The sequence below is a fragment of the Amaranthus tricolor genome, chromosome 3 (assembly GCF_026212465.1).
Source record: "Amaranthus tricolor cultivar Red isolate AtriRed21 chromosome 3, ASM2621246v1, whole genome shotgun sequence".
Taxonomy (NCBI): domain Eukaryota; kingdom Viridiplantae; phylum Streptophyta; class Magnoliopsida; order Caryophyllales; family Amaranthaceae; genus Amaranthus; species Amaranthus tricolor.
The window spans coordinates 21,907,695-21,933,958 of NC_080049.1; the positions used below are offsets into that span (position 1 = coordinate 21,907,695).

A 26,264-nucleotide genomic window follows, 5' to 3' on the forward strand; every position below is an offset into this window, starting at 1 on the left:
TGATTAGGTGATGTACAACAAGACCAACAAATACAAATACAACATGCAACAATACAATAAAGATCAAATAATAGACTGGCTAGTGGCCACACCCAACAATAAAAGCATATAGACACCAACGTTGAACCAAAAGACCTTCCATCAAATACAACACAAACAATTTCTGAAAATTATATACCTAAACAAATTCAACAATAATGAAATCCAAACTTCGTACCAGTTTGGCATTGTGAAGACATGATTAATACTGTCACGAATATTCTTTGATCTTTCATAAAGACACAACTACATTATCACAAAATATCTTTTATTCCTTGAATTTCGTATGTCGTAAAAGAAGAAGAAAGATTGGAAAAAGAAAAAATCAATTCTTCATATTGTTGAAAATTATGGTAAATTTTAGTTTTTAAAAGAATACTTTGAAAATTTAAAACGCTTAATCTAAATTTTAGTTAAATTATTATTCTGTTGAACACTGATTTTTTTTTTTGAAGAAAATACTAATTTTTTAATATAGCATTTTAACACAATTAACCCGCCGAATATATAAGTGAAACCCCAAAGCAATTTTTCAATTCTAAAACAATTTTGCACGTTTTAACCTCAGTAAACGTACTCAAACTCCTTCAAGTAAATTGTTATTGTGGAAAAAGAGTGGCAAGGAAGGAAGTTTTCCCTATCCCGCCAATAACCCCATTTGAAACAACCAATTTCTACACAAACCACCATTAAAATTGCTCTTTCTCTGCGGAAATGGCGCAAACTAACACACCAATCATACTCTCCGACGACGAAGACGATAACATCGCAATGCCAATTTATAATCATCTTAAAAAAAGAGATATTATTGTTGTCGATGATCCAACTCCTTCTAAACTCCAAAAATCTGTATCTTCAATCGTATCACTTGTCCCCGAAACCCCGCCTTCCGTACTATCGAAACTCAATGTTCCTTCTATTGTCGGTTGTACCTCTAATTTGCCAATTCGTAATTTATCAGGTGAATAATTATCCTCCTTTTTGTTTTTGATTAAATTCTTTTGCAATTTGTGTTTGTTTAGGTTAGGTTATTGGTAGAATTGTGTTATAATTGAGTTGTGTTTTGATGATTTTTTTTTCTTTCTAAACAGTGTTTGATGAATTATTTCTTACTTTTGGTTTGATTGAATACTCCAAATGGGTGTTAAAATCGTAGTGCAAACATTTTTTTGGTTATTTTTGTGTTAATTTGGGTTTAGGATTTAAAATTTAGGACTGTGTTAATTTTTATGAGTTTCCATTTGTATTTGGTGGTTTCGCGTTTATTATCTCTAATTGATGCTCTTTACTCCAGGTTATGTCAAGAAAAATGGTTCTGAGTGTTGGTACTTGGGTTATATTAGCTTGGAAAAATGTGGTTTTATCTTGCTTAGGAGTTAGCTCATGTTGCTGTCTTTGTGGATGAAAATGGTTTTGTCTTTTGTCCTTTGATGGTTATTCATCTTCATCTTTTATCTTTTTGCTCTTTTGGTGGCCTGTGTATACCTTATGTATTATGGAACACAAATAAGTGAGGCATTATTGCATAAGGTAAGTTTTGACTTTTATAGCTTGAGCTTGATTAATAACACGTGCAAATGATAATCCCTTAAAGATTAGCAAGGAAAGCGTTCCATGGAACTATAATAGGCGAGGCATGGTTTTTTTTATCAATCATATGACAATGTGATTGGATATTTCTTTAAATTGTACTTTGTGCTAAAGAGTATTATAGTACTATTGCTTGCAAGGTTTGTATTTGAAGATTCACTAGTTGGACTAGGAGGTGAGTGCCGTATTGAGTTGTCATTTCAAATGGGAGAAATATTACGGATTGATCAACTATTTTTGCTTAGATGGCATTTGCACAACTCTAGGGTCTCTGCTATATTATTTGTAGGCTCACGCTCACCTAGAAGTAGTAATATGTAGAATAGAATAAGTAGTTTCCTATTATCTGTTTTCAGCTTTCAAAACAAACATAAGGAGTATATGACTAACTTTAAATTACTCTAATGGTTTGTCTAATCATCGAAATTCTGTATTATTCAATTTTATGGTGTTACCAATGCACTATTGTCAAATGAGATTATTACTTGGGAACTTGCAAGTTTTTTTCTATAACGTGGGTATATGGGTTTTGTATCTTTCTTAGTACATTTGAGATTGCTTTACCTCTTAAATAGATACCTTTGTTATAAAAGGTGCACATTAGAGGGTGAGAATGTGATTCCTAGAGGCGCAAGACATGTAGTTATGTACAAAAAAATTATAAAAACGTTAAAACTGGATTTGCACATTCCATTGGGGTTAAGGTTAGGTGCTACGCATCTATGTACCTCATCACGTGTCACATTTTAAAAATTTTCTGGATGCTTAACTCTAGTAAAGGTTTTTTCCCCACATCAAAGTAAATGATTTTATAAGATTTATACTTGAATGCTTATTATGGCCACAGTTTTTTGTGAGAAGGGTCTGCCATCTTTTGACCTTTTGCACACCTTGATCATATATACTGGGTATGATCAAAATTGTTAGAATCGGGATTCTACGTAGGATCGCTGAGGGGGTAGGATCGAAATCAGTAGAATCGAATCGTAGGATCGTGTAATCCTATAAATAAGCATTAATGTGCTTTGGAATACTGATTATCTATTATATTTGTACTTTTTTAAGTTTTAAGGTGTAAATAAAAACTTATTTGACTTAATTTATTATGTTTGTTAAAAGAATACTTTTAAGAGTCATTTTTAAACTGCAAATCAAGAAAAACTTGAATTTTATGGTGTTATTGATATAATTATTTTAAATATATATATTTATGCGTAAGTGAAATATGGTTTATATGACAATATTTTATGATTGAAAGTAAATTACCCTTTAGGATAGGTTCGTTAGATCGTAGTATCGTGTTATGATCCTACCACCTATATTTTTGATCTAAGTAGGATCGCACGATTTTACGAACATTAAGATCCTACATACTATCCGGATCCGTTACCTATTTTTATATTGTAGGATTGTAAAATCAAAAATCAAGATCGGGATTCTAATAACGATGGTATGATGATGATGATGATTTGAATGTTTACTATATGAGTATTCCTTTGTCCCTCTAAAATAATGACATAGGTAAAATTGGTATTTTTTAAGAAAAAGGTAGATATTTGGTAATAAATAAAGATAGATAATGAATTGTATGGATAAATTTAAAAGAGAGTTAAAATGTATGGATGAGATTAAAATAAAGTGGTTGGCCATGATTTAAATGAGCTTAAAATGTTTGTGTTTGTAAAACTCACTCACACATATATGCACACAGTTTCAATGGGCTTAAAATGTTTTTTTGTTTGTAAAAATCACCAACATATGCTGGGGTGTGTTTGTGTGTTGGGCTTTGTGTATGTTTGTGGTATACAATTGCTTGCATGACTTCCAAGTGACAATTTATTCTTAAATTGATCTAGCATATTGCAGGTGATGATGTGTTAATATGTGTGGGATCTGATGATGAAGTTGGAGGCTTTGAGAGTAGTAAGTGCTCGGAGAACACTAGAGCATGTGCAGGTTTTATTGTGGAGAATGAGTTGAAAGGAAATCTGGAATGCAATATGAAGGAGAAGCCGTTGGAAAATAAAGAGTTCGTACAAGATATTGATTTAGAAAGTTGGTTGGACATTGAGTCTACTTATTTTCTTCATAAGGAAGTGGTGGGTGGGGGAGGTTTTGGAAAAAGAAGTTTGCTTGAAGATAATGAAAGTTTACTTGATTCTTATTTAGAGAATTTGCAAACAAGGTCTAAATCAATTGCAAAGGAGACTTGTCAAGAGGAGAATGAAAAATTAAATTCTACCTCCCATGTGGAGTACTTTAATACATGCCCTCCAAATGTCCAATCTACATGTCATCTTGGTAAGTTGGTGGTTTATCTTATTGCGTTCTTAGAAGTTAGGATTAAGAGAGATTTTTGTATATTTATAGGTAGAGCCAATAGTTTTCAATTTCACCACTTAAATGTTGGAAATGTTGAGAAGAACTTGTAAAGAGAACTAGATTGCCTTTAAAAATAAGCATAGGAACCAAGGAATCATTTTATCTTTAAACATATTAATTGAATTTAGATTCATACATACAATTTCTTTTCTTACCATTTTTGGGACATTTTTTGTCCGCCAAAACCATATTACCTATTTTTATATCATGATGCTTCATTAAAAATCTACAAACCAAAGGCTTTGTGAACAATAAATATTTTCGGGTAAGGATTATTATTTTAAAGAAGTTATTGACTTTTTTTGTCACTTTTGGTCAGGTCAGACATATAACAAGTCATATGATAATGCCTCCCAAGAAGATGATATTATAATGCAACATGTTCAAGTAAGACCATTATGACTTTCTTGTTGAATTTTGATCTTTTTGGTGTCCAATCTTTAATGTTTTAATTTTAGCAAGTGTTGGTTGCACACTTTGTGGTCTTACATTTGATTGAACAAGCATTGGTTAGTAATTATTAGATGACCTAACACTTTCTCTTGTTTATAGTTTTTTCCACTTAGAAACTGCATTGTCTTTTTCTAGCTTGATTTTATTGAAGATCGCTTTGTCAAGTTTCCACCTTCATAATTATGTTATATTCCATCGTCCATGATTTGCAACACTTGCTATTAAGTGGTTTTATACTCTTGTCTTGCAATCTCATCCACTTCTTTTTCTCTCTCCTATATTTCTCCTTTTCGTGATCCCCAACCTGGTTATTAACATTAAAAAAGGAACTCCAAGCAAGTGTTATAGATCATTAGGACAAAGGTAGTAAGTAGTCGAGTTATTGAACCTCTAGGCCTATTAGTTGATTTCAGGGTTAAGTGTAGCTATTATGCGTTGGTTTTGGGGCTTTTGATAAGTTAAGTTTGTTAAAGTCAATTGCAAAGGTTATATTGTTGTAGATTTATAATAATATGAGCTTTTGTCTTTTGGAGTACTATAGAGACATAAATTGTCTTCTTGATTTTTTTTTATTTTTTCGAACTAAAAATTAACTTTTCTACTTGCTTAAGATGAAAGAGGATCATTTAAGATGGTTTGGGTATGTGTAAGGATAGAGTATTGGTGATTCGGTGAGGAAGAGAAAAATTTAGAACTTATGGTTTTTGAAAATAGGGCGAGGAAGATCGAAGATGATATGGAAGACATTAGTGTATAAATATATGAACAGTTAAGATTTGTCGGTCGAGATGATAAAAAATCAAAATGAATGGTGACTAAGAATGCTTGGGGACTACCACTAGGGGTGTTCATAACCGGGTACCCGGCTTTTCGGGTACTCGACTTTAGTCGGGTAGTTATTTTAACGGCTTGTGTCCCGACCCGATTTATCCCGGTACCCGGATAAACCAGGTTGGGACACCGGGTACCCGGTTTTAATGGTGTTGATTTTTTTTGGGCTTTTTTATAATTTGGATTAAAGGTTAGAGCATTGATATTGTTTCGTGTAATGAAGCAGAGTGCTTTATTGCTAGACATGACAATGTAAACTTCAATTGTTAGATGAAACTAGAATAAATGAATAAATTCTTGTAGAAATGAGAGAAGCAGGTCATAACTAGTAGTCGGTCTATAATTCAATGCTTTGATATAAAAGTTGCCTTAATTATTTTAGCAGGTAGTTAGCCAGTAGTCCTATATGATTATGTTCATAAGGTTGAAGCATTAATTGCTTTTGTAAAAATTAAAGTTGCCTTAGTTTTGTAAGCAACAGAAGCTATGAAAAATTCAAAGTTGCCTTGTAAATATTATAAAGTTGCTAGTGTTGTACATTAACGGGTTGGCGGGTACTCGGATCAATGTATTTTGTGGCCCATGACCTGACCTGGTTAAGACGGGTCGGGTACCCGACCCGTATCATATCATTTTTTAATATATTGACCCGCCATTTTGCGGGTTAGCAGGTCGACGGGTCGGGTCAAGCGGGTCGGGTATTTTTGAACACCCCTAACTACCACTTGGATAGATCTATTGGTTCATAACAGCCTGAAACCCTATCTTTTTGGATTTAGGCATTTGCATTGTTGCTGTTTAGATGTTTGTTACATTAAATTTTGCTTTTATTGTTATGATATTAACGTTTTGTTTTCTATGATGAAATTTCAATTTCTAATATAAATTTAAGATATTTAAGGTTTATTATCTCTTGTATTTTGTTGAACTTAATAATGATATTGAAGTTTTTAGAGTTGAACTCAATCAAACTTTTGAAGTATTAAAATAAGAGAAACTATTATTTGTAAGTATTGAAATGAATTTATTAGTACTAAATTGAACTTGATTTATTTCTAAGCTATAATAATTCCATTAGCCCAGCGCCATTATGTGGCTCCCACCTAGGGTGAGGTTTGGGAGGATCGAATGTACGCAACTTACCCTTGTTAATGATAAAACTAACAAAAATGTTGCTTTCAATTAACCTTTGGTAGTATATGTCATGTGCAACTTCACATAAATAAGAAGTGCACATGATTTAATGAGCCATTTTATTTCAGTCTATTATAATCCAAAACCAAAGAATCATAGATCTTTGCCTCTATTGAAATAATGGACATTTGACCTATTACTAAACTAAACATAAATTATTAATATTAAAAATTATGTAATTTCAAGTTGATAAGATATAACCCATAGTGACATGGTAATCTTTGGTGGAGAACGAGGTGCTATTGGTGTTGTTCCTTCAATAAACAAACTAAGGGAGGTATGAATGTAAATTCAAGATTGGTGTTGAGAAAGACAATTGTTCTCTTGGTGTGCTTGTGAGATCGATTAGGATTCCAAATAGCATTGGAAATATCATGTTGATCGGAGATACAACATAAGCAATAGTCCGATTATTTGAAATAGTCTGATTTTTTGAAATAGTGAAGGGGGAATATATGCACAAATGTAATGATTTAGATTTAGGTTTTGATGTGGATTGGATTCCTTTTTTAAAAATATATTATGGATTTATAAAGGAATTAAATAGTTGGTATTTATTTAGATTCAATATAAAACTAGTATCATTATTAGCAAACAATTTCGCTTATGTCTTTTTCTGTAGGCAAGCTCTAGTTAGGGACTAGAAGTTAGGAGTTGGTTTGATCTATCGCCGAAGAAGATGGGCCATATGGCTGTGTTGTTGCAAGCTACTTACTCTTGACAGTTCAACAACATCTGGAAGTTTTTGGGCAACCCACACACCCATACCACAAATGTCTAGCAAAGTCGACACCCAACATCACATGTGGTGTCTCGGGTGCTGAAACCCATAATTGAAGCTCGCCTCATGTCCGCAATAGCCCTGCGATGTCCGCACATACTACAAGTTTGCAAGTCTTCGACTGGTTAAGGAGTCTTTTGATAGTCAAATTCTATCTTGTTTTAATTTAATCTTGTAGATAGTTATTATATATTAATTAGGGTAAGTTTTTTAATTATTACTCTGTTGCATTTGAATTTGGTACAAAGAGATAGAGTTTATTTATTAAGTTTTAGTGGGTGAGTTAGACATAAAATAAGTGGATAAATTAATTACATGGATGAGGTAAAAAAAAATTGAGTTTATGGATGAAATTAAAGATATAACTTGGGATTGTAACGTTGCAAAGTTAAAGGGACTTATGTAAAAGAAAACTATGAAAAATTTAAAGGGACAAAAGGACTATCTTTTACTTAGATTATTTATAATTTTAAATATTCTTGCCCATCATTAACAAAAGACACATGTTTAATTGACTATTGAGTTAATTTAAAGTGTTGTGAATACTTAAAGCATACAAATTTGTGCAACAGAAGTTAAGAGCGTTTTCTTTCGTTATAAGGCTTTCAAAATTTGTTTAGGAGTGTTCTAATTGAGAAGTGCAATTGAGTTGGTTTCAGGAGTAATAAGTTGACTTTTGTAAGGCTGTATCGTGTTTTTAGTATTGGTATAAGGCTAAGTCATATCATACTGATTACGGAATAGAAAATGTAATGGATATCTTGGATACATTGAACAAATCATTTTTCTCTTGTATGCCCAGATACACGCTCACAAGCAAAATTGCAAAAATGTGGTAATTGTTGCGATCGTGGTAACGACACAGTGATTCGATAACATGAGCTATATGGTTATCGTAACACAACTATCAATAAAAAGGATGAGTCAATACTCGAAACGACACAAAACACCAGTTTTTTACGCCTTTACACCGCTGGGAATATCAGTTATATAATGCGACTGATGTGATGCGATGCAACCTTCTTTTTGTAAGCCACACACATCCCTTCTCCTTCTTAAACTTTTTGTCCAATCCCATGTCCTTTTTACTCTTTGTTCTTTAAAAATTGATTTTCTCCGGCTAAATTATCCATCTTCTTATATATGGTCCTTGATCGAATAGTCTCATACCACAGGTTTCTCATTGACACCAGTTTAGCAACTTACATGTTTAATTGCATATAAAGGTTAATTAATTCGATGTTGAGGTGGATTTTTTTGTTATAATGTTTGCGTTATGGTATTTTGGAGATACTCCCTCCACTAAACCGACATTTCTGAAACAGGGGTAATTTTTTAAAAGCACTCCCTAACGTGTCTACCTTTTTCCAAATGTGGGATTAGTAACAGAGGTGGGGATTGTTGTCACTGTTACCTATACACAATAGCTTGTGGTATCTATATCTGTAATACAACTTTGTTTTGTTAAAGTGGTCCAGATTTAGATGTCTATCAGATTATCACTATAACAGTGTAGTACCTAGTAGTTCAGAGTTCGAAAGTCTTAGAATGAGATTCGCAAGGGGCTGGGGATGCTCATACAATAGCTAATACTGAACGTGTACAAAATACACTGTCAGAAGTTAGATGCATGCTCTTTGGTGGCTGGTTATTTGCTTGCATTATGGCTGTTCTATTTTATTTGATGCTCCAGGAAACATCCAATGTTTATGTTGGTCATGTGCTAAACTGCAAAAGCACGTCTTGTGTTTTCAGAATCATGATGATGTCAGGGAAAATGTCAGACGGGAGAAAGGATGTGTAGTCGGTAAACCAAAGCGTGGTGATAAAGATCGAGCTATAGCAGAGAAAAAACAGAAGAAAGAAGAACAAGCAGCAAACAGGAAGAAACTAATGGAGGAAAAAAGGCTCAAGAAGGAGGTCAGTTTTTTGTCGAGCAAATTTAACATAGAAAATCATGGTAAGACAAGAGCTTATGAAGTTTGTTCATGATCCAGCAAGAGAAAGCTGAAGTTGCTAGGCTTAAACAGTTGGAGAAAGAAAAGAAGAAGTTGGAGAAATACAAACTCAGTGAGAAAGACATTGTGGCAGAGATTGATCTGAAGGTTCTGTCAGGTTCACTTGGGGGTATGTTTTCTCGACTTCATAATTAGATTACATGAAGTTGTTGATTTTTATATTTAATCACTTATTGTGATTATAGGACCACTTCTTACAATGTTTGACGAGAAACGTCTTTGTCATAACCTAACTTCCAATCCTATAGAAAAATCAATTGTTTGGAGATTGACTCCTCCACAGGGAATGTCTCAGGTAAATCTATGAATTTATGAATTATAGTATTTTTTGGATAATTGTTATGATTATGTAGCCAATTAGATGTAAATGGTATTCTATGCGCTTATATATTAATTACTCTTTACCTAAACTTAACAAGTTTAACATCCAATGGTAAATACTATTTATATTTTCATGAATTATTTACTTTGATTGTCCATTTCCGATGGGATCAAAGATTATAGTTTTTTTTTAATATTTTTTTTAAAGTTTTGGTTTATAATGGACTTTAGTCTAAATGGTTGATTAAATCATATACACTTCTTATCACAAGCTTAAGGTTGCGAACATTTGACTCCGCAAACTCCACCTAGGTTGGAGCCTGGATACGAGTCAGTTAATGATGTTGAGGTGAAAACATGTAACATTAAATGTACTTTAATTGTAATAGACATGGTAATAATATTTGAAATGAAACTAAGCAATAAAATGTTGTTAATTAAGTTGTTTTCAGTTTAAACCGTTATCTTGATTTTCAGTTCAAATTTACTTTAATTAAGCTGTTTTTAGTTTTAATCTTGTTCTTCTTTGACGCTATATGTTGTTTATTATTTGGTACTATACTTTTGGCACTATTAAGATATGGTGATTATAAATCTTCATAGTTTAAATGAAAAGTACAAGAATTTTTTATGTTGTTCGTTAATTACTTTTTTTTTTGTTATAAGTGGCTAGTAATTCAATGTATTAATTATTTCAAATGAAATGATGTTATAAAATAAATCTTAAAATGTTCATCTATAACTGATAGAATGGTCCTAACTTTTATGGGTGTAAAAATGAAATGCACTATTTTACTAGTGCCTTGTATAATGTATCCTTCTCTCTCTTTGTGCATCTTAACTCTTGAAGCCTTCACCCTTAAGCTACTCTTCAAAAGATCAATTATGATTTCTGATATACCTTATAGCTCATTGTTACTACTAGGATTCATTAAGTATACTTTCTTGTATATAACTGATACAATGGTCCTAACTTATGTGGATGTATGAATGAAATGAACTATTTTACTAGTGCCTTGTATGACGTATCCTTGTCTCTCTTTGTGCATCTTAACTCTTGAAGCCTTCATCCTTAAGCCACTTTTTAAAAGATCAATTTTGATTCCTGATACACCTTATGGCTCGTTTGTTATAGCTAGGATTCATTAAGTATACTCTCTTGTTATGTTACAAATGAGATTATGGCTTTGACATTGTGTATGTCACAATTATAATTCCTCTTTGGTTATAGCTTTGGATGCATTGAAAAGGAGATAACATGACATGGTGCAGGACTCTCATTTCTTACAACCTAGATTAACTATCCCTTTAGAAATGGTAAAAGATGTGCTATCTAGGGGTGTTCATTAGCAGGTACCCGAAAAGACAGGTACCCAGTTAGTCGGGTACCTTTTTTAACGACCCGTGTCCCGACCCAATTAATTCGGGTACCTGGATAAATCGGGTCGGGACAATGGGTACCCCGGTTTTATAAAATGATCAAAATTTTCTCATCACCATTTTTTTCTACTATAAATACACAACAATTCAACGAAGCTCATTTAAAACAAACTAATAAATTATTCCTAGAACAGAATTAAGATAAGATAACAATAATAGAATAAAACAAACTGATAAATCATTTCCAGAACAAATTTTAAAAACTGAAATAAAACAAGAACAAGAATCGACAGTAAAAATAAAACGAAATTTACATCAAAATCAAAAACAGAAATCAAGAACAAAAAAAAAAAAAGAAATCAAAAATCAAAACAAAACGTAACCAAACAAAATGAAGAATAGTAGAACAAAAATTAGAAACTTAATCAAAAATCAAGAACAAGAACTAAGAAATTAAGAAGAATGAAAACAAATAAAACGAAAAAGCAAAGCACAAAAAAAAAAAAAATCTAAATCTAAACCCACAAAACACATATACAATGAAAATGTGAAACAAGAATGAAGAATGGTGGATCATGGGGTGTGGAGTATGGAGTGTGGAGGTGTTAGGAAGGGAAATCAGAAGAAAAGACTAGTAGAAGAGAAGATGAAGATAGAAGAGAAGCAGGAAGGGAAATCAAAAGATTACTAGAAGACGGCTACCCTTTGAAATATTGAAAGAAAGTGAAACTACCCTTTGAAATGTACTGAAAAGTGAAAACCCTAAGAACATATATATTTATCTCTTTAAACCGGGTCAACGGGTACCCCCTTAAATTTTTAGTGGCCCATGACCCGACCCAATTAAGGTGGATTAGGTACCCGACCCGTAAGTTACAATTTTTTTAATAATTTGACCCGTCATTTTTGTTGCGGGTTGGGTTTTGTTGTACAGGCCTAGTGCTATCCACCTATTGTGGAGGTGAGACTATCGATCACGGACCATGCTTTATTACTCCTTCAATGGAGCTCTCGATGTAGGCTTTGTCGTAGATGGTTTCTTTAACAAAACCTTTTATCTTGAGAAGCATTCCAAAGTGAATAATTCTCGCTTTTGCACCTGAGGTCATGAGAACATCACGGAAGAGAGGTGCTTGATCTTACCATTCAAGATTGTAGAATTTCGATGTTTGATGCTTGCCTCAAATCTTGAATTGCTACTTCAACTTTTGATTTACTAAACTTATCGTTCCTTCCCTATTTTTTAGCTATGAAGAAGAAGTTCTTGTAATTGCTTGCCTAGCTCTGGTTGCTAAATTGTGTTAGCATTGCTATAATAATAGTGATGGAGGATGAATTATTCAATTTTCTCCTGTTTTAGCTTCATTTGAGGTGGTGGCGGTAATGATTATGATGATTTGGTAATTCTCTCTTATCATTATTCTTGCCTTGCTTATGCTAAGCTCAGTCCTCTTATGATATTTGGCACAAACCTCCAATGGGTTATCTATGCCTTTAAAAATTTCGTTCCTAAGGACTTCTTTACAGAAATTCTGCTAGAGCTATTAATGTTGATTTTAACCTTTTTGCTTATAAATTAATCAAAAGTTGAATTTGCGATCTTAATACAATTTTCTTAATCTCATGCAAATCTCATTTGCGATGTAGTTTTCTTTGATTTCTTTTATTTCATTCTTTATTCTGAATATGAGGAAGTTCACAAAAGCCTACTTTTGTATTTTCGTATTCATAAATAGGTTATTGATGGTGATTTACTGATTTTTTTTTTTCTGCAGTGCTATGGTGGAAAAACAGATATTCAGTATATATTGCTGATATATGATGATGCTGAGGAATTCTGCAAAAGTGCTAATGATGGATCTCTAATCAATCATATTTCATCCGTGCGAAATCGTTATCCATCTTACACTATTTGCTGCCTCACAAATAGATTGATGTCTTTTATTAATAAAAGGTGAGACTATTTGCAAATTGTGTTTATCTCTTCGGATTTCGGACTATATTTTTTTAGATTCAAAAGAATTTCTTGTTTGTATACATTAGCTGATACATTCTTGTTTTACTGCCTTTTTATTTTCATCCCCCTCCTGCTCATAGATAACAATGCTATGACAACGTAACGAAATAGTGATGTGGTAACGTGAGTGATGAGATTGTCATATCGCCAAATATCGGCTGAAATCATGAGATATCCCTTGATACAACATAAAATGCGGTTTTTTACACTTTGATAGCGCAATTCATATCGCTTCGATAAATTTGAAAACCTTTACTACACGGTCAATATGATACAACACGATCTTGTTTTTATACTATGTTCCCGTGTTTCCTTATTGAATAACTTATTGGCAGCTATCATTTAATCTTTTTGCCATAGATATGGTTAAACCAATAAGGAGTTTTCTTACTATATTCCACTTTCTTATTTGAGCTAGTTTTTTTATTTGACCCCTTTTTCTTTTATAGAAATGAAATTTATAATTCTTTCATTATCCCACAAGGTCTCTTATACATTCTCGTTTTCCCCATTCTTTTCATTTTTCCATAACTCCTTAACTCCCCAACTCCTTCCCTTTAGAAAAATCCCCTCATGTCCCCAACTATTTAACATTTCTGCTCTTCTATTTTCTCAAGTCAGTCTCATGTATTCTCTATCCTTTTGTTTGTTCAAGACTTCGTTTGATCATAATTCAGTAATTATTATGTAAAATCCAGACAATTTTGTCAAATTAACAAATAACTTATTTTCTTACGCTTTACTATCAGATCAATTTAATCGAACCTTGTAATAAATTGCTTTGTTGTTTCAAATGATGTGTCTTCTAAATTAATCTAGTACATGATTTTATATGAATAAATTCAATAACATTTTTAATGGGTATTTAATGAGTTAATTAGTGTAAAATAAATGAATTTGAAGAAGCATACAAAGATAAAGAAGAAGGAAATGTGGTGAAGAAGCAAAGTAATGTACTAAAAAATCTTTACTAAAATCATATAGTTAGTGGTTTTTGATAAGTATGTATTGCGTTGATTTTTCCAGTTGTTTTTGGCTCCAGATAATAATAAACTTAAAAATTTAACCAATAATTTTGGTGATGAATTTATAAATTCAAATTCTATTCTTGTTTTAATATTTATAAATAAATATTAATTTTCTTATTAGTTAAACTAACGCAGAACATACCTTCTCGAGCCCATACTTATATTTTCGCTCCGGGCCTCTAAAATGTCGAAGACGGCCTTGTTTCCATGCACGATTGATCTACATTGAGGTTTTGCTTCATGCCATTTTCTTTTGCCGTTATCCTAGATTTGATAACAAGACTTATCACGGAAGAAGATCAATAGTTCATAAGGCTGCATTATGTTTGGTCTAAATTGTATATAAAACAAAACTAAACGACTATTAGCAATTTGGGTGTTAATATTTTTTAAAATTGCAATTTTGTGATTTGGTTTGATTTTTCATAAATTCACACTCAATTAAACGATTTTGATTTAGATCATAAACTGTAAGAGTAAAATCAGATTTTTAATTGTATTTTTTATTTATAAATACTAATAATAAGAAATCTTAAAACCATATGGATTGGTTTCAAGTTTCAACATCATATTTTGATGGCAATGTTACATTTTCTTTACGATTTGATCTATTATTATGTTGTTTCAACTTAATAGTTGGAAAGGAACATAACAAATTCAATGATAACATTTTTAGACCTCAAACGGTACCAAAAGAAATCAAATCTTATCATAATTGTTTGGTGTGGTTCCTTTTGAGAGATTAAATAGTTTAGTGCAGTACGGGAAACAATTTTATGACGTTTAGGTGCCACAATGCATCAAAGCAAGTCGTGTTGAGCTCTGATGGTACACGTTCAATGAGGACATCTTATTAATGTACGTAATTAGAGATGATTATTATAGATGTATATGTTATAATGATTATTGAGCTCTGATGGTACACTTTTACAAATATTGTAGATGAAATGAGGAAAAACCATTTAACGTTTGTTTCATGTACGAATGATATCTTATTTGAAGAATTTGGATTACATATGATCTTTTTTACCCATGATTATTCACTTTGATGTTTTTGATTCATCTAGTCGACCCCATATTGTTGGGATTAAAACTTTGGCATTGTCGTTGTGAATGATACTAATTGTCATTGATTTTGTAAATTACTCAAATCTTGATTTAACGTTATCTTGTGTTGGAAAGTAAACAATGACAGTATGAAACAGCTGAGTACAAAGATCAATCTTTCAAATAATTCTTTTTAAAAATCATTGTAGAATTAGTCTTTTCTCTTACTGAATTGTTTTTACCCCGTTGGCTATGAAATTTGTATCATTGTAAAGCTTTGCACAAGTGCACACTTTAACTCTATCTCTATATGCCCTTTTAGAAGGGGGTTTGGTGAAAAAAACTCTTATCTTGCTTGTATAAGGTTCAGCTTTTCATTCTCTGTTAAATCTTATTATCCTCCTGCTATGTAATTTTTCTTCATCTCTCCTTGGCTGTTTTATCTTTCTTAAGAAAGGTAGTGCAATTTATTTCCTCAGACACACTTTATTCTCAACAAATTGTAATAAGTATTGTTTAAATTCTACGGATGACACCTTGAAGGATTTATTTTCCTATTTATAGCATGTATCAAGGCCCAAGGGCATGAAGATCTTGAATCCTCTTTTTGAACACTAATATCAGCTGTTTCTTCTCTCTTGCTTTGTTGGTCACCTTATCTTCCTCTGTAAAAAAAGGGTATACGACACTCTCTCCTCCAAGTTTCCAACATCAAGAACCTCATCTATTAAGTTTTTGCCTTGAATATATTGTGTATACCTTCTGGTCTTCACTTGCTTGATCACATTGATGACACCATCCAAGCTCCAATTGATATTGACAAGCCTCCATGGAATTAGCTCTATGCTGGCGTTTACATTAGATATACCAGGATTCTCACTGATTTTCTTATCGCTATTGTGTATGAAAAATCCACTGCGTCTTGCACTGTAAGAATGCTAGTTGTCTTTGAAGGTGATTGTTTTCTTTTCAATGAAGAGCTTTAGGTTTGTCCTTTGAGCATTAGGGACTTGCTACAGATGTGCTTTTGGGGTTGGAGAAGCAAAGGAGGAGTTACTATTACGCAATGCTTTGATGGCTTTTAGTATAGTGTATGGTTGGAGCAGCTTTCATGCACTTTACAGGAGTATCTGTTACCTGTGATTTGTTGATGAAAAAAGCAACTTATTTAGCATCATTACATGTTGCGGTGGAGGTCCTTAAGGTTTCAAAAGGACATTCACAGAGATTGAGTTTGGAAATTTTTTTTTTCTGGTTGAGGAATGCTTGTCCTCTATTATTCTGTATTGGTTTCTTGTCTCTTAATCACTTTATGGTTTTACTTGTCATAAAGCTTTCTTAATTTTCGGGGTTCTGTTATGCTGCCAGGGAACAGCAGAAGTATAAATACAAAAAAGAAGCAATTAATTGGCAGCGTCCACCAGTGGAACAAGTAAGATAACGAAATTTTCACCATGGTTCAACTTTTAGTCATTGGAGTTGCATAAATTGCTAGTCTAATTGAATGCCTTTATGCAGCTGTTTGCTAAGTTAAGTACTCAGTTTACCAATGTACATACAAGACTATGTGTTGATGAAGCTGAGGTTGCTGAGCATGTTGCTGGGTTGACAATTAACCTTGCCAAATGCCACTCAAGGTAGCCCGTCCATTTTTAAATAACATAATTGGATTTTCTACGACATGACCATTAAGTGTCTTGTTCTGCTTTCATATTATTGTCGGTTGATCACTGAGGCATTGACATCGTTCCATTTGGTAGTCACAGGCATTGCATATTTCCATTCCCGTGCTAACTCTTTATGGTGGCAGTTGACATGTTTTATTTTGCTTCTCCACACCCTAAAACATTAGATTTTGTTGAGTACGGTTATATTTCTGGCAGTGTTGTGCCTCTTAGGCTTTCTAATGAATCATGGCAGCCCTAATTTTAATTTTATTTCGGGAGTGACGCGGGGGTGAGGGCTAAATAGGGGTGTAAAATTATGGGATTGTTTAAATCCAGAGAACATTAGTGGTCAGTGGGAGTATAGACTTCAAAAAGTGTTGAAGAATATTTTTTAGACTCTGAAAGATCCTGGTCTGACTCTGAAGCTGAATAGTCTCTTTGTATCCTGAGAACATAAATGTTGAACAAGATTATAGGCTCTGGAAGTGTCTAATTTGGCTTTGGATGGGTTAGAGCCTAAGTTTTCTTCTAAATTTTAAATTTCTTACTTCTTGTTCAATGTTGATGTACTTCACTGGAAATATTTCGGGGTTAGAATTTTTTACTTAGCTGACCGGTATTCATTTCTGTGGCATTGGTGTGATGGTACGTTGTTTTCTAATACGTATACTTTATGAATTTAATCCCATGAATGGACGGTTCTGAAATGCTGCTGCATAACTTGTATTTAGTAAGCAGGGAATTTTTATAAGAGGGGCAGAGAGAGTGAAAATGGGGTCACCCTTCATTGTAGATCAAGTCATGGTTCTTCTGAATACTTATGTCCTGAGGCTGTACTACTGCACTTTGCATTGCTTGGGAAGGGGGTTTTGTGTCTTTTGAGAATGCTATATGGACAGAAAAAAAAAATGGAAAACGGTTTCTGGTTAACATGGCTTTACTTCTTACCTAACTGAAAAAAAATGGAAAATGGTTTCTGGTTATCAAGGCTGCTCAAATAGCTTTTTCTTATTCTTCTTTTTTGTACTCCTGAGGGTGTTATCTGGACTGAAGCCAGTGCTCTCACCATGGCAGCTATTCCGTCCGGTTTCTAATACAGAAACACCTTTTGTGTTGTATGGCAGTCTTCAACTTTGTAAAATATAGATATATACAAGTATATGACCTTCAAAATGTAAAGTGGTGCTACAAGAATTTGATAGCCATTAAATGAGTAAATTGGAAAAGTGCTCCTTTGCCCGTGGCATTGTTTGGCTGGTGGAATGTTACATATAGTACAATTATTTTAGAAGCAACTATAGTCTAAAAACTCTATTGTGAGCCTCCAGGTACTGTGTTTTACCCTTATTACTCACAGCCGAAGGCCAATCCTTCTGTGTACTTATACCTGCATAATTTGCTGCTAGATTGCATGAATTCATGGATGTCGTTTATACTGTCTATGTAGTTAAACATGTAGGTTAAGTGCATCAGGCCCCTAAGTACTCTGCTTTTTTTTTTTTTGGCAGAAAGAAGCTGACACACCTATCTGTGAATGCCAATGGATGTAATGTACCAAAAGACTGTGTGGACAGAGGACTCATAATGAAGAATCCATGGTTAGCATTTTTTTGGTACACTGATATTTATGTCTCCGGAATGTTTTGATTTTTTGTATCTCAACTAGGAAATATAAAATGAATAACTAGTGTGGTTTAGTTCTGCAACTTTTGGTCAATATCCACTCAATAAAGAGCTGCTTTTTTTTTTTGACACGAGGACCTTTAAATTTGTAATGAACTGGAATAGTCTGTGGTGGTGATTGGGCAATGTGAGAGTGTTTGAGGGGATTTGTTGGGGGTGGGTTTGTCATATGGACATTGCACACTCAAAATGTTATATTATGTAGAGGATAGTATTAGAGTATTTCAGCATACTCAAAAGCTCCCAAATGTATATGAACACATTTCTCAATACAAGCATAAGGATTCTCCTTTACACCCCTTCATTATACATACTAAATCAAATTATGCCAAGAGTTCCCCCCCTCTCTACTCAACATTTTTAAAACTACTTGATCAGCCCCTTTATCTTCTGCCACTCATAGGCTTAGAGCTTCACAGATGATCAGGTACCGACAGAATGCTGAAGCTAGTTTTGTAGACACATATGTGCTGGTGATTATGCGTTTGCAATGTGTTGCCTATTCTTTTAAAAAAGGCTTCTCATCCAGGATTACTTGATTCTTGACTCCTAAAATATGAACTTATATGCAGTTCATTTCATCAATAGGAGCGTCTCTTCAAATCTGACCTTTGAGGCTGTTTATGCATGCATTAGCCATAGTTACATGGTTTTTGGTACTGAGACGCTTGGGTCTTTCAGGCAATTGTCATTCTAAGGTAGACTAGTTTATTTATTCAGTGTTTGTTTTATTCTATGTACGTGTCATGTACCTTCCTCATAAAAAATATTCCACCGTCCGAAATAACTTGAACACTTCTTTCAAAAATAATATCAAATAAGATACAAAGATTATAGTTGAATCTTTTTGCAGTTATTTTAGTCCGATCTTCTCCAAGCGTTCCCTTAACTTTCATGGAGATCATCTCTAGTTTTCATTGTTACTCTTGATCTCAGTATGGTGGACAATCCAGTTGTGTCCACTATGTAACCTGCCATGATGCTCCCTACCTGTAAGCCACTAAGCCACTTATTTTCCCCATTTTTGCACGAGCAATTAGGCTGAAAGTGAGATTATTTCTCATAATTATTTGTGAAACTTTAACATGGAGTTGCTGTATGCATGCTGTCTAGCACTTAAATCTATGAGAGAATGGTAGTGGATGTTACATATCTGCATAGCAGATATGTCTGCGATGATAACCCTCATCTGATTAATGTGGTGAGTGGTGACTAATGATTTTAATTGCATCATACAATACCTATATCTATATAATCCATGTTGCAAAATTAGTCAGCATAACCGTGTCGTTACCGTGTTGCAAAGTTTTTTGAGATTATTGCAACCAATATCTAGGCTAAGATATTAAAGAAACCATCCGCATAGTTCCGAGTTTGTTTCGTGACCGTTACTTCAACCATCGCCGAACAGATTTTTGCACTATGCTTTGATCTAGTTCCCGTCTCCATCAAATTTGTGGCTAAGCCGAAGCCTGTACTGGTTTGGGTACTAGTTGGATGTAGGACTAACAAATTTGCTCACATTCTGTTATTGGTTGGATAGGGGAATGGCAAGATGGTATCTCGAAAAATAGGTTGTGGACGATTAATTATTTTCTTAAGATCTATTTGGAACTTGAGATAATCATAAATTTTAATTATGTAAGTGTTTTTGTTTCAAAAGGCATTTGTCTAGAAACATCTACAAATTTCCAATCAAATTATATTTTGATAAAAATTACTTTCTGAACATCAACAATTCTCTGTTAGCGCAACTACAAATGTTTGAGCTGGCTACGACAAATGCTTGTACATACACGGCCAAGCTACATCTCTTAGCTTATCCGTGCATGGTCAAGCTGTGACAAAATTTGATTTTTGACAGATAGATATGCTTGTACTAACTCTATATAAAGCTGTCATAAAATGATATATACTTCATCTGGTTTTTAATAGTTGCTACACTTCTATTTTTCACGCTATTCAATGCATGATTTTAATCTTTAATATCTTTAATTTCATATGATAAGAAATTCTAAAGTTAGTATTATGAAAATATGCATTAAGACGAATCAAACAAGAAACCACTTGACTATGTTTTACATTATACATGGAGAAATATGTACCAAACAAGATCAGTTGATAAACAGTAGTTGCTATAGGAACTGTAGCAACTATTAAAATCCAGAAGAAGTACTTTATGCTGATTATGATAGGTAGTAACTCTATAGTTGTTTTCATGAAGTAATAAAAAAAAGGTAATCTCATCCGAGCTGTATTCCATTGGATATGAAGTGTTGTAACAAGTTCAAGGTCTCCCAACACTGCTTTGGTGCTTTGATAAATTGAGTTATGTCCAGCCTTTTTTCTGTTGAAATGTTCTATCTTCAATCTCTATCTCTCTATATGTTTCTATCTATTCTTTTTTTTTTTTTGAAAAATTCAAGTTATATTATAACAACAAAAAATACAAACAAAGTGCAACTCCCCGGGCGAGACAAACACCACAAACCCTCCCAAACACCGAATTCTCGAACCTAATTATGGAGAGAGCAAGACAACATCCTTCCATGACGCTCACCTACGAAACAAACATCTTCCAAGAACGGCCAGAAACCGTTAACATGGTTAGGCTAAGAACAAGAAGGCTCACAAGACACGGCCACTAGCTAAATTGATTCCTACAACAAAACATGAGTGTAAGACCACTAAAAGGAAGCAACAAAGCTCACTGTCCTAAACTACTGCAGACCCAGCCTACAACAATTGCAGCACACTATCGATCAAACCCACAAACACCCCCTCCATGCTAGCAAGAAATTGCAGCTAAAAGGGGGCTCCACAACCATGGAAAAAACTGCAGTCGTTGGTGCTTTTGCGGAAACAATTGCGGCGAAATATTGTTGTAACTGTGGAATATCGTTGCAACGGTGACATATCTGAAGTTACACGTTTTTTGACCGTGAAAACTCGTGCACCGTTAGATAAGGGAATTTAACGTCGCGGCAACTCTCAAATATGTTACATAACGGGCATTACGTAACTAACAAGGGAGTTTTTATTCCATGTCCACAACAGCAACAAGAGAAGGCAACAACTACAGCAGCCAGCAACCCCTCAGGGGACACTCAGCAGACCATACCTGCACTGCTACCCAGTTATCAGCAAACCAAAAGCCTCGCTGCACTTGACTAGCAGCCAAGTAGCACCTGCTGTAGCAAGCACAACAACTAAGCTGTGACTGGAACGGACAGCCAACAGCACAACATATCAATCAGACAAAGGCAACTACTCCAAAAAAAACTACAGCAGCCTCCCTACAAATGAACAAAGGTCGTGACCCATTCACAACAAGACCAGGTCCAGCTTATAATAACAAAGAGGCAACCTACACCTGTAAGCACAATGGCGCAAAAGCATCACAACTTGCAGGATCACAAAATGAAAATGGCAGCAACAGAAGCAGATAGATCAGGTCCAAGCTTGAGATCAAAAAAACCAGAATACGACCATGCACCAACAAACATCATTTGCCAAGGGGCTGGAAAGAAATAAAAAATAGCATCTAGTCATCTACCTTTACTTATCACCATCCAAACACCCGAAAAGGGGGCGCGTGTTTGTGTGTGTTGGGGGGGGGGGGGGGGGGGGGGGGAATTAACATCGTTTACGGTATTGCAATTATTATCACTTACAGGGGCCTAGCCTTTATCATCTCACCGTCATTCGGTTCTTCGTTTGCACGTCGGGGGAGTGACCTCTATTGGCTTAGCTTTGGGAAACCATGTTTTCCTCTTTGGATGCAAGTTGATCTTTTTGTATCTTTTTTGTATTGCAACTATGCCCCATCATTTCTTAGAGAAATTGGGTACTCATTTATAAAACCCCTTTTGTTAAAATACATTTCCTACATGATCTTTATGAATGGTTTTTTTTTTATTTTGAAGTTATATCCATCTCAATTTAGATACGTGCATAAGACCCCCACTTGAGCTGGATACCCAGAAGGCTGCATACTGCATACACTACCTAACGACCTTCACCCTAATAAATTTAGGGGGGGGGGGGGGGGGGGGGGGCAGGAAGTTTGTCCAAATGGGGATGCATCTCTACATTTCCTTCTTAAAATCAAACCCCTCATGCTTTGTCTTTATAAGAACGTGTCTAGACCCCATTGTTGCTTCTGGTTATTTTAAACTGCATTGTACATGCATTGTAAACGTACATTTCACAATAAAGAATCCATCTTTATGATGGAAGATATTTGGTTTTCGGATGGAAGGCCATGACATTGCAATAAACCTATGAAGGGAGGAAAATGTGGGTATGTTTCCAACCACAAACACTGATAATGCATAATCCCATCTTTTGTTCCATTTTTTAGCTTTCATCTGATCTACTTTTGGCTCCTTTTTTTCTATCCTTCACAGAAAGAGGAGCAAAAGGAAGGGGAATACCTTTGGCTTTAAGAGATGAAGCTCCTTGGACACCCTTTGCACTCAATTCTTTATCCTCCTCAAGTGCTTAGGCGTCCACCTTTGACAAGGTAGTGGAGTTGCATGGGTCTCCGTCCACCTCGTTGCCAGATTTAAGCCCTTGCCTCATACACTTTAATCCAGCCTTCATAAACTGAAATTTTCCCTAATCCTCTTTGAAAGTTGGGTTAATATTAGGTATATTTGTTGAATTGGATGAAAAAAGAATTTTCTCTTCCAATTCGCATAGTTTGACATGTTATTTCTCTTTGTCAAAGGAAATGGCCAAAGCTACACTGTTGGGGAAATCTTTCTTTGAACCTCCCTTTGATTTGGAATAATTTTTTTGGTTCTTTTTCCTCCCTCCTCCCATGATTTGATTACAAGGAACAATCAAAGTTACCCTAATTCCTCAACCATGTAAGAGAAGAGAACTTCTCTCTACTTCCTCTCTCTATGAGGTTTTTTATATCCATCTACTTATCTATGTCTTTTCATCCAAAATTTTTGTGTTATCTTACTCATTTCAAAAGTTCTTAAAACTGCATGTGAAAGTTTTTAATATAATCTACTTTATGTTTTTTGGTTATTTGATTGGTTAACCTGTCAATATCATCATTGTGATTTCCATGGTCATTTTTACTTTGTGTAAGAATTGAGCAACATGGAAACATAATTCACCCTCACTATATAAGAGATTAAGAGGTGGAGCTATGGACGTGATCATGTGTGGTGTATCAATTCAGAAGTTTCTTAGGATACGTAAATTTGTAATTAATTTATTTTAGCATTTTTTTTGTTGTTGAAATACCTAAATGTATAAATGGTTGGTGCTCATCCAATTTTGGTTTTGCAGGTTAAAGGCACTGGTTTCTATTCCAAAAGTGCAACCTAGGTTTGCTATTGCTATATGGAAGAAATATCCAACTCTAAAGTCTCTTTTACGTGTCTACATGGATCCAACGAAAACTGTGAGTCTTTCTTCCATGTTTTTGTATATTCATACATCAGATGATGGTGCAATTGATTTCTAATTGTTCAGCAAAGCATTTAATGTTACCATTTCTAAGTTGGGGGGCTTAGAAATTGTGGACAATTGGCAACTATAGGTTGTCATCTCATAATAAATGATCCTTGTTCATTTTTTATTTTTGACATGGTCTTATTCTCGTCCTAGTAAAGAATATAATTTGAAATGAAGTCTTGAGATAGGTTTTGGAGTCGCACATATTGAAGACAAAACGAGAGAAAATCATTTAGTTGGTTTGTTCATGCGTAAATTCTGAAAAATACATCAAATGAAAAAGTTTAAGTTTAGATCTTTGAAGAGCTTAAAGGAAGAGGTAGCCTGAAGATTCCCTGGATGGATTAATAATGACATGAAGTATTGGGCTTTGTAGGAGCATATGACAGTAGATAGAATGAGTAGGTAAGAAGAATATATGTGAATATCAGAATTAGTTTCCTTAGTTGTAGATTAGTTAAAAAGAGGACCAAATAAATTTTTTTTTTTGTTAGCGATGATCTCTCATGTTAATTTGTTTTAGACCTTTTGGTTTGTGTAGTTGACTCCATATTAGAGATTAAGGCTATATTGTTATTGTTGATGAACTTATTGTTATTGATTAGTTGATGATATAACATTTTAAAAATGTTAATGTGTTGTAATCAGCCAACTTTACTGCTTATCTAGCTTGAGTTGTCTGCCTGTTTGATCTGTGTTCATTTCTTTGCTTCTTTCCATGTTTTCAACACTGAAATTCCAGGTGGATGAGAAAGAATCACTACTTGAGGACCTGCCACTTGATGATCTCGGCAGTCACAGAAGACTGGGTGAGAAATGCTCGAAAAGAGTGTTCAGGATACTCATGGCTCAAAATGGAGGTCTCAACACGGACGACACTGAACATGGTGCTGATTTTTTCCAGAAATAGTGATATCATTGTCTGTCTTGAGATGAAGGATGGGACAAGTGAGTATATGCCTCTACTAACCCACTTATCTTAATATTCTGTTTCCACTTTCTCCTTTTCTTTCAACTTGGGCTCATTTTCCATTTGATATTGAAATTTTACTGTAATAGATTCAAGTAGGTTTGGTGAAGAACATGTTACACAATTGTTTTAAATATTTACAAAGCTCCATGCTGGTGTAAATAACCCCTAGTAAATTAACTTCCTATCAAGTATCACCCATTTCTCACTTAATGAACTTCCTTTCACTCAATAAGGTGAAAATTATTTCAATAAAATAAACTAAGCAGCAATCTTTTCTTCTCTTTTTAGGCTTTGATGCTGATAAAGGCTGATGAGCCACCATATTAGCCCCACAACACCAACGAGAGCTTTCTACTTTTCCATGAAGGTTAAACCAAACACTAATGGGTGATGCTTTCATGATTATATCCATATGGAGTGGCTTGTAGGGGCAACATTTTTCAGCAGTTTGATGTATTGCCTCCAATCTGTTGGTGTCCTCCACCTCTGCTTTCCGCCTTTCAAAATGATTTTCGTCCCATCCACTTTCAGATCCCTTTTAGCATCATTTATCGACTTTTGCTTCCCCTTTGGTCCAATATTAGCTATTTTCATGTTCTCTTCACTATCACTTCTGCGTTATTCAACTATGAAAATGATAAATTTGTTCATATCATAAAAGCCAAAGGCCAAATGATGGAATCGCTATTGTGAATATGCACATTGTGGTCGCCAATCATATTAGTTCTATCAACCCCACGTATCCGTTACCCACTTCTAAAAAATCATTTGTTAATTGGTTTGACATCTTATTATCTAGCAAATTTTTCTTTTCATTGAACCCACGCGTACCCAACTTCAAAATTCTATTTTAACCTTTCAATATTGCCTTCTGGCTTCTATATTAGTAATAGTAGTAGTAGTAGCTTTTGCTTTTTTATCTTATCTTCCGCTCTATATATACATAAGCCAATTTCTAATCTCTTTTTAGAGCAGGTTGGTAGCAGTGGAGAATGGCAGCTTATGCTTCATACATAAAAGCCTGACAATGCATGCCATGAGTATCGTAGAACTTACTCGTTCAACAGTCCAAGCAACAATGGAGTTGTATTTGGATTGTCTAGAAATCCAGAGATGAACAGGAAGAGAAGAGTTGCATCCTATAACATGTATGCCATGGGGAGAAGCTGAAATCCACATCCCGAAACAGCTTCAAGTGCATTCAAAGAGTAATTGTAACACCGTTGACTATTTTGATGTATAAAAACCTTGGAAAATACATTTTAATTCTCTTTTGTGTAGGGTTGTATTGTATATTTTGAACTTTCAATTGAGTTCTAAGCTGAACTTGATATATATTAGCAATGTGATAACCAAACGCAATACAGATTCATTTTGATTTG

At 34.2% G+C, this 26,264-nt stretch overlaps 1 protein-coding gene across 3 annotated transcripts; it reads left to right on the top strand.

Annotated features, from left to right (window-relative positions):
* Window positions 1-593: 593 nt before the first annotated feature.
* On the top strand, window positions 594-26,264 carry LOC130809310 (crossover junction endonuclease EME1B-like). 3 transcript variants are annotated; one of them, XM_057675028.1, is made up of 13 exons: window positions 594-1,000; window positions 3,496-3,930; window positions 4,331-4,398; window positions 9,026-9,190; window positions 9,268-9,397; window positions 9,474-9,583; window positions 12,765-12,943; window positions 16,450-16,513; window positions 16,600-16,718; window positions 18,257-18,346; window positions 23,742-23,856; window positions 24,652-24,857; window positions 25,858-26,264. In XM_057675028.1, the coding sequence occupies exons 1-12, from the start codon at window positions 754-756 to the stop codon at window positions 24,817-24,819; spliced, it is 1,890 nt and encodes a 629-aa protein (XP_057531011.1). In that variant the 5' UTR covers window positions 594-753; the 3' UTR covers window positions 24,820-24,857; window positions 25,858-26,264. The 3 variants fall into 3 exon arrangements, with proteins under 3 accessions (XP_057531011.1, XP_057531013.1, XP_057531012.1); XM_057675030.1 differs by having other exon boundaries at window positions 600-1,000; window positions 25,853-26,264; XM_057675029.1 differs by lacking the exon at window positions 25,858-26,264 and adding an exon at window positions 25,171-25,836 and having other exon boundaries at window positions 600-1,000.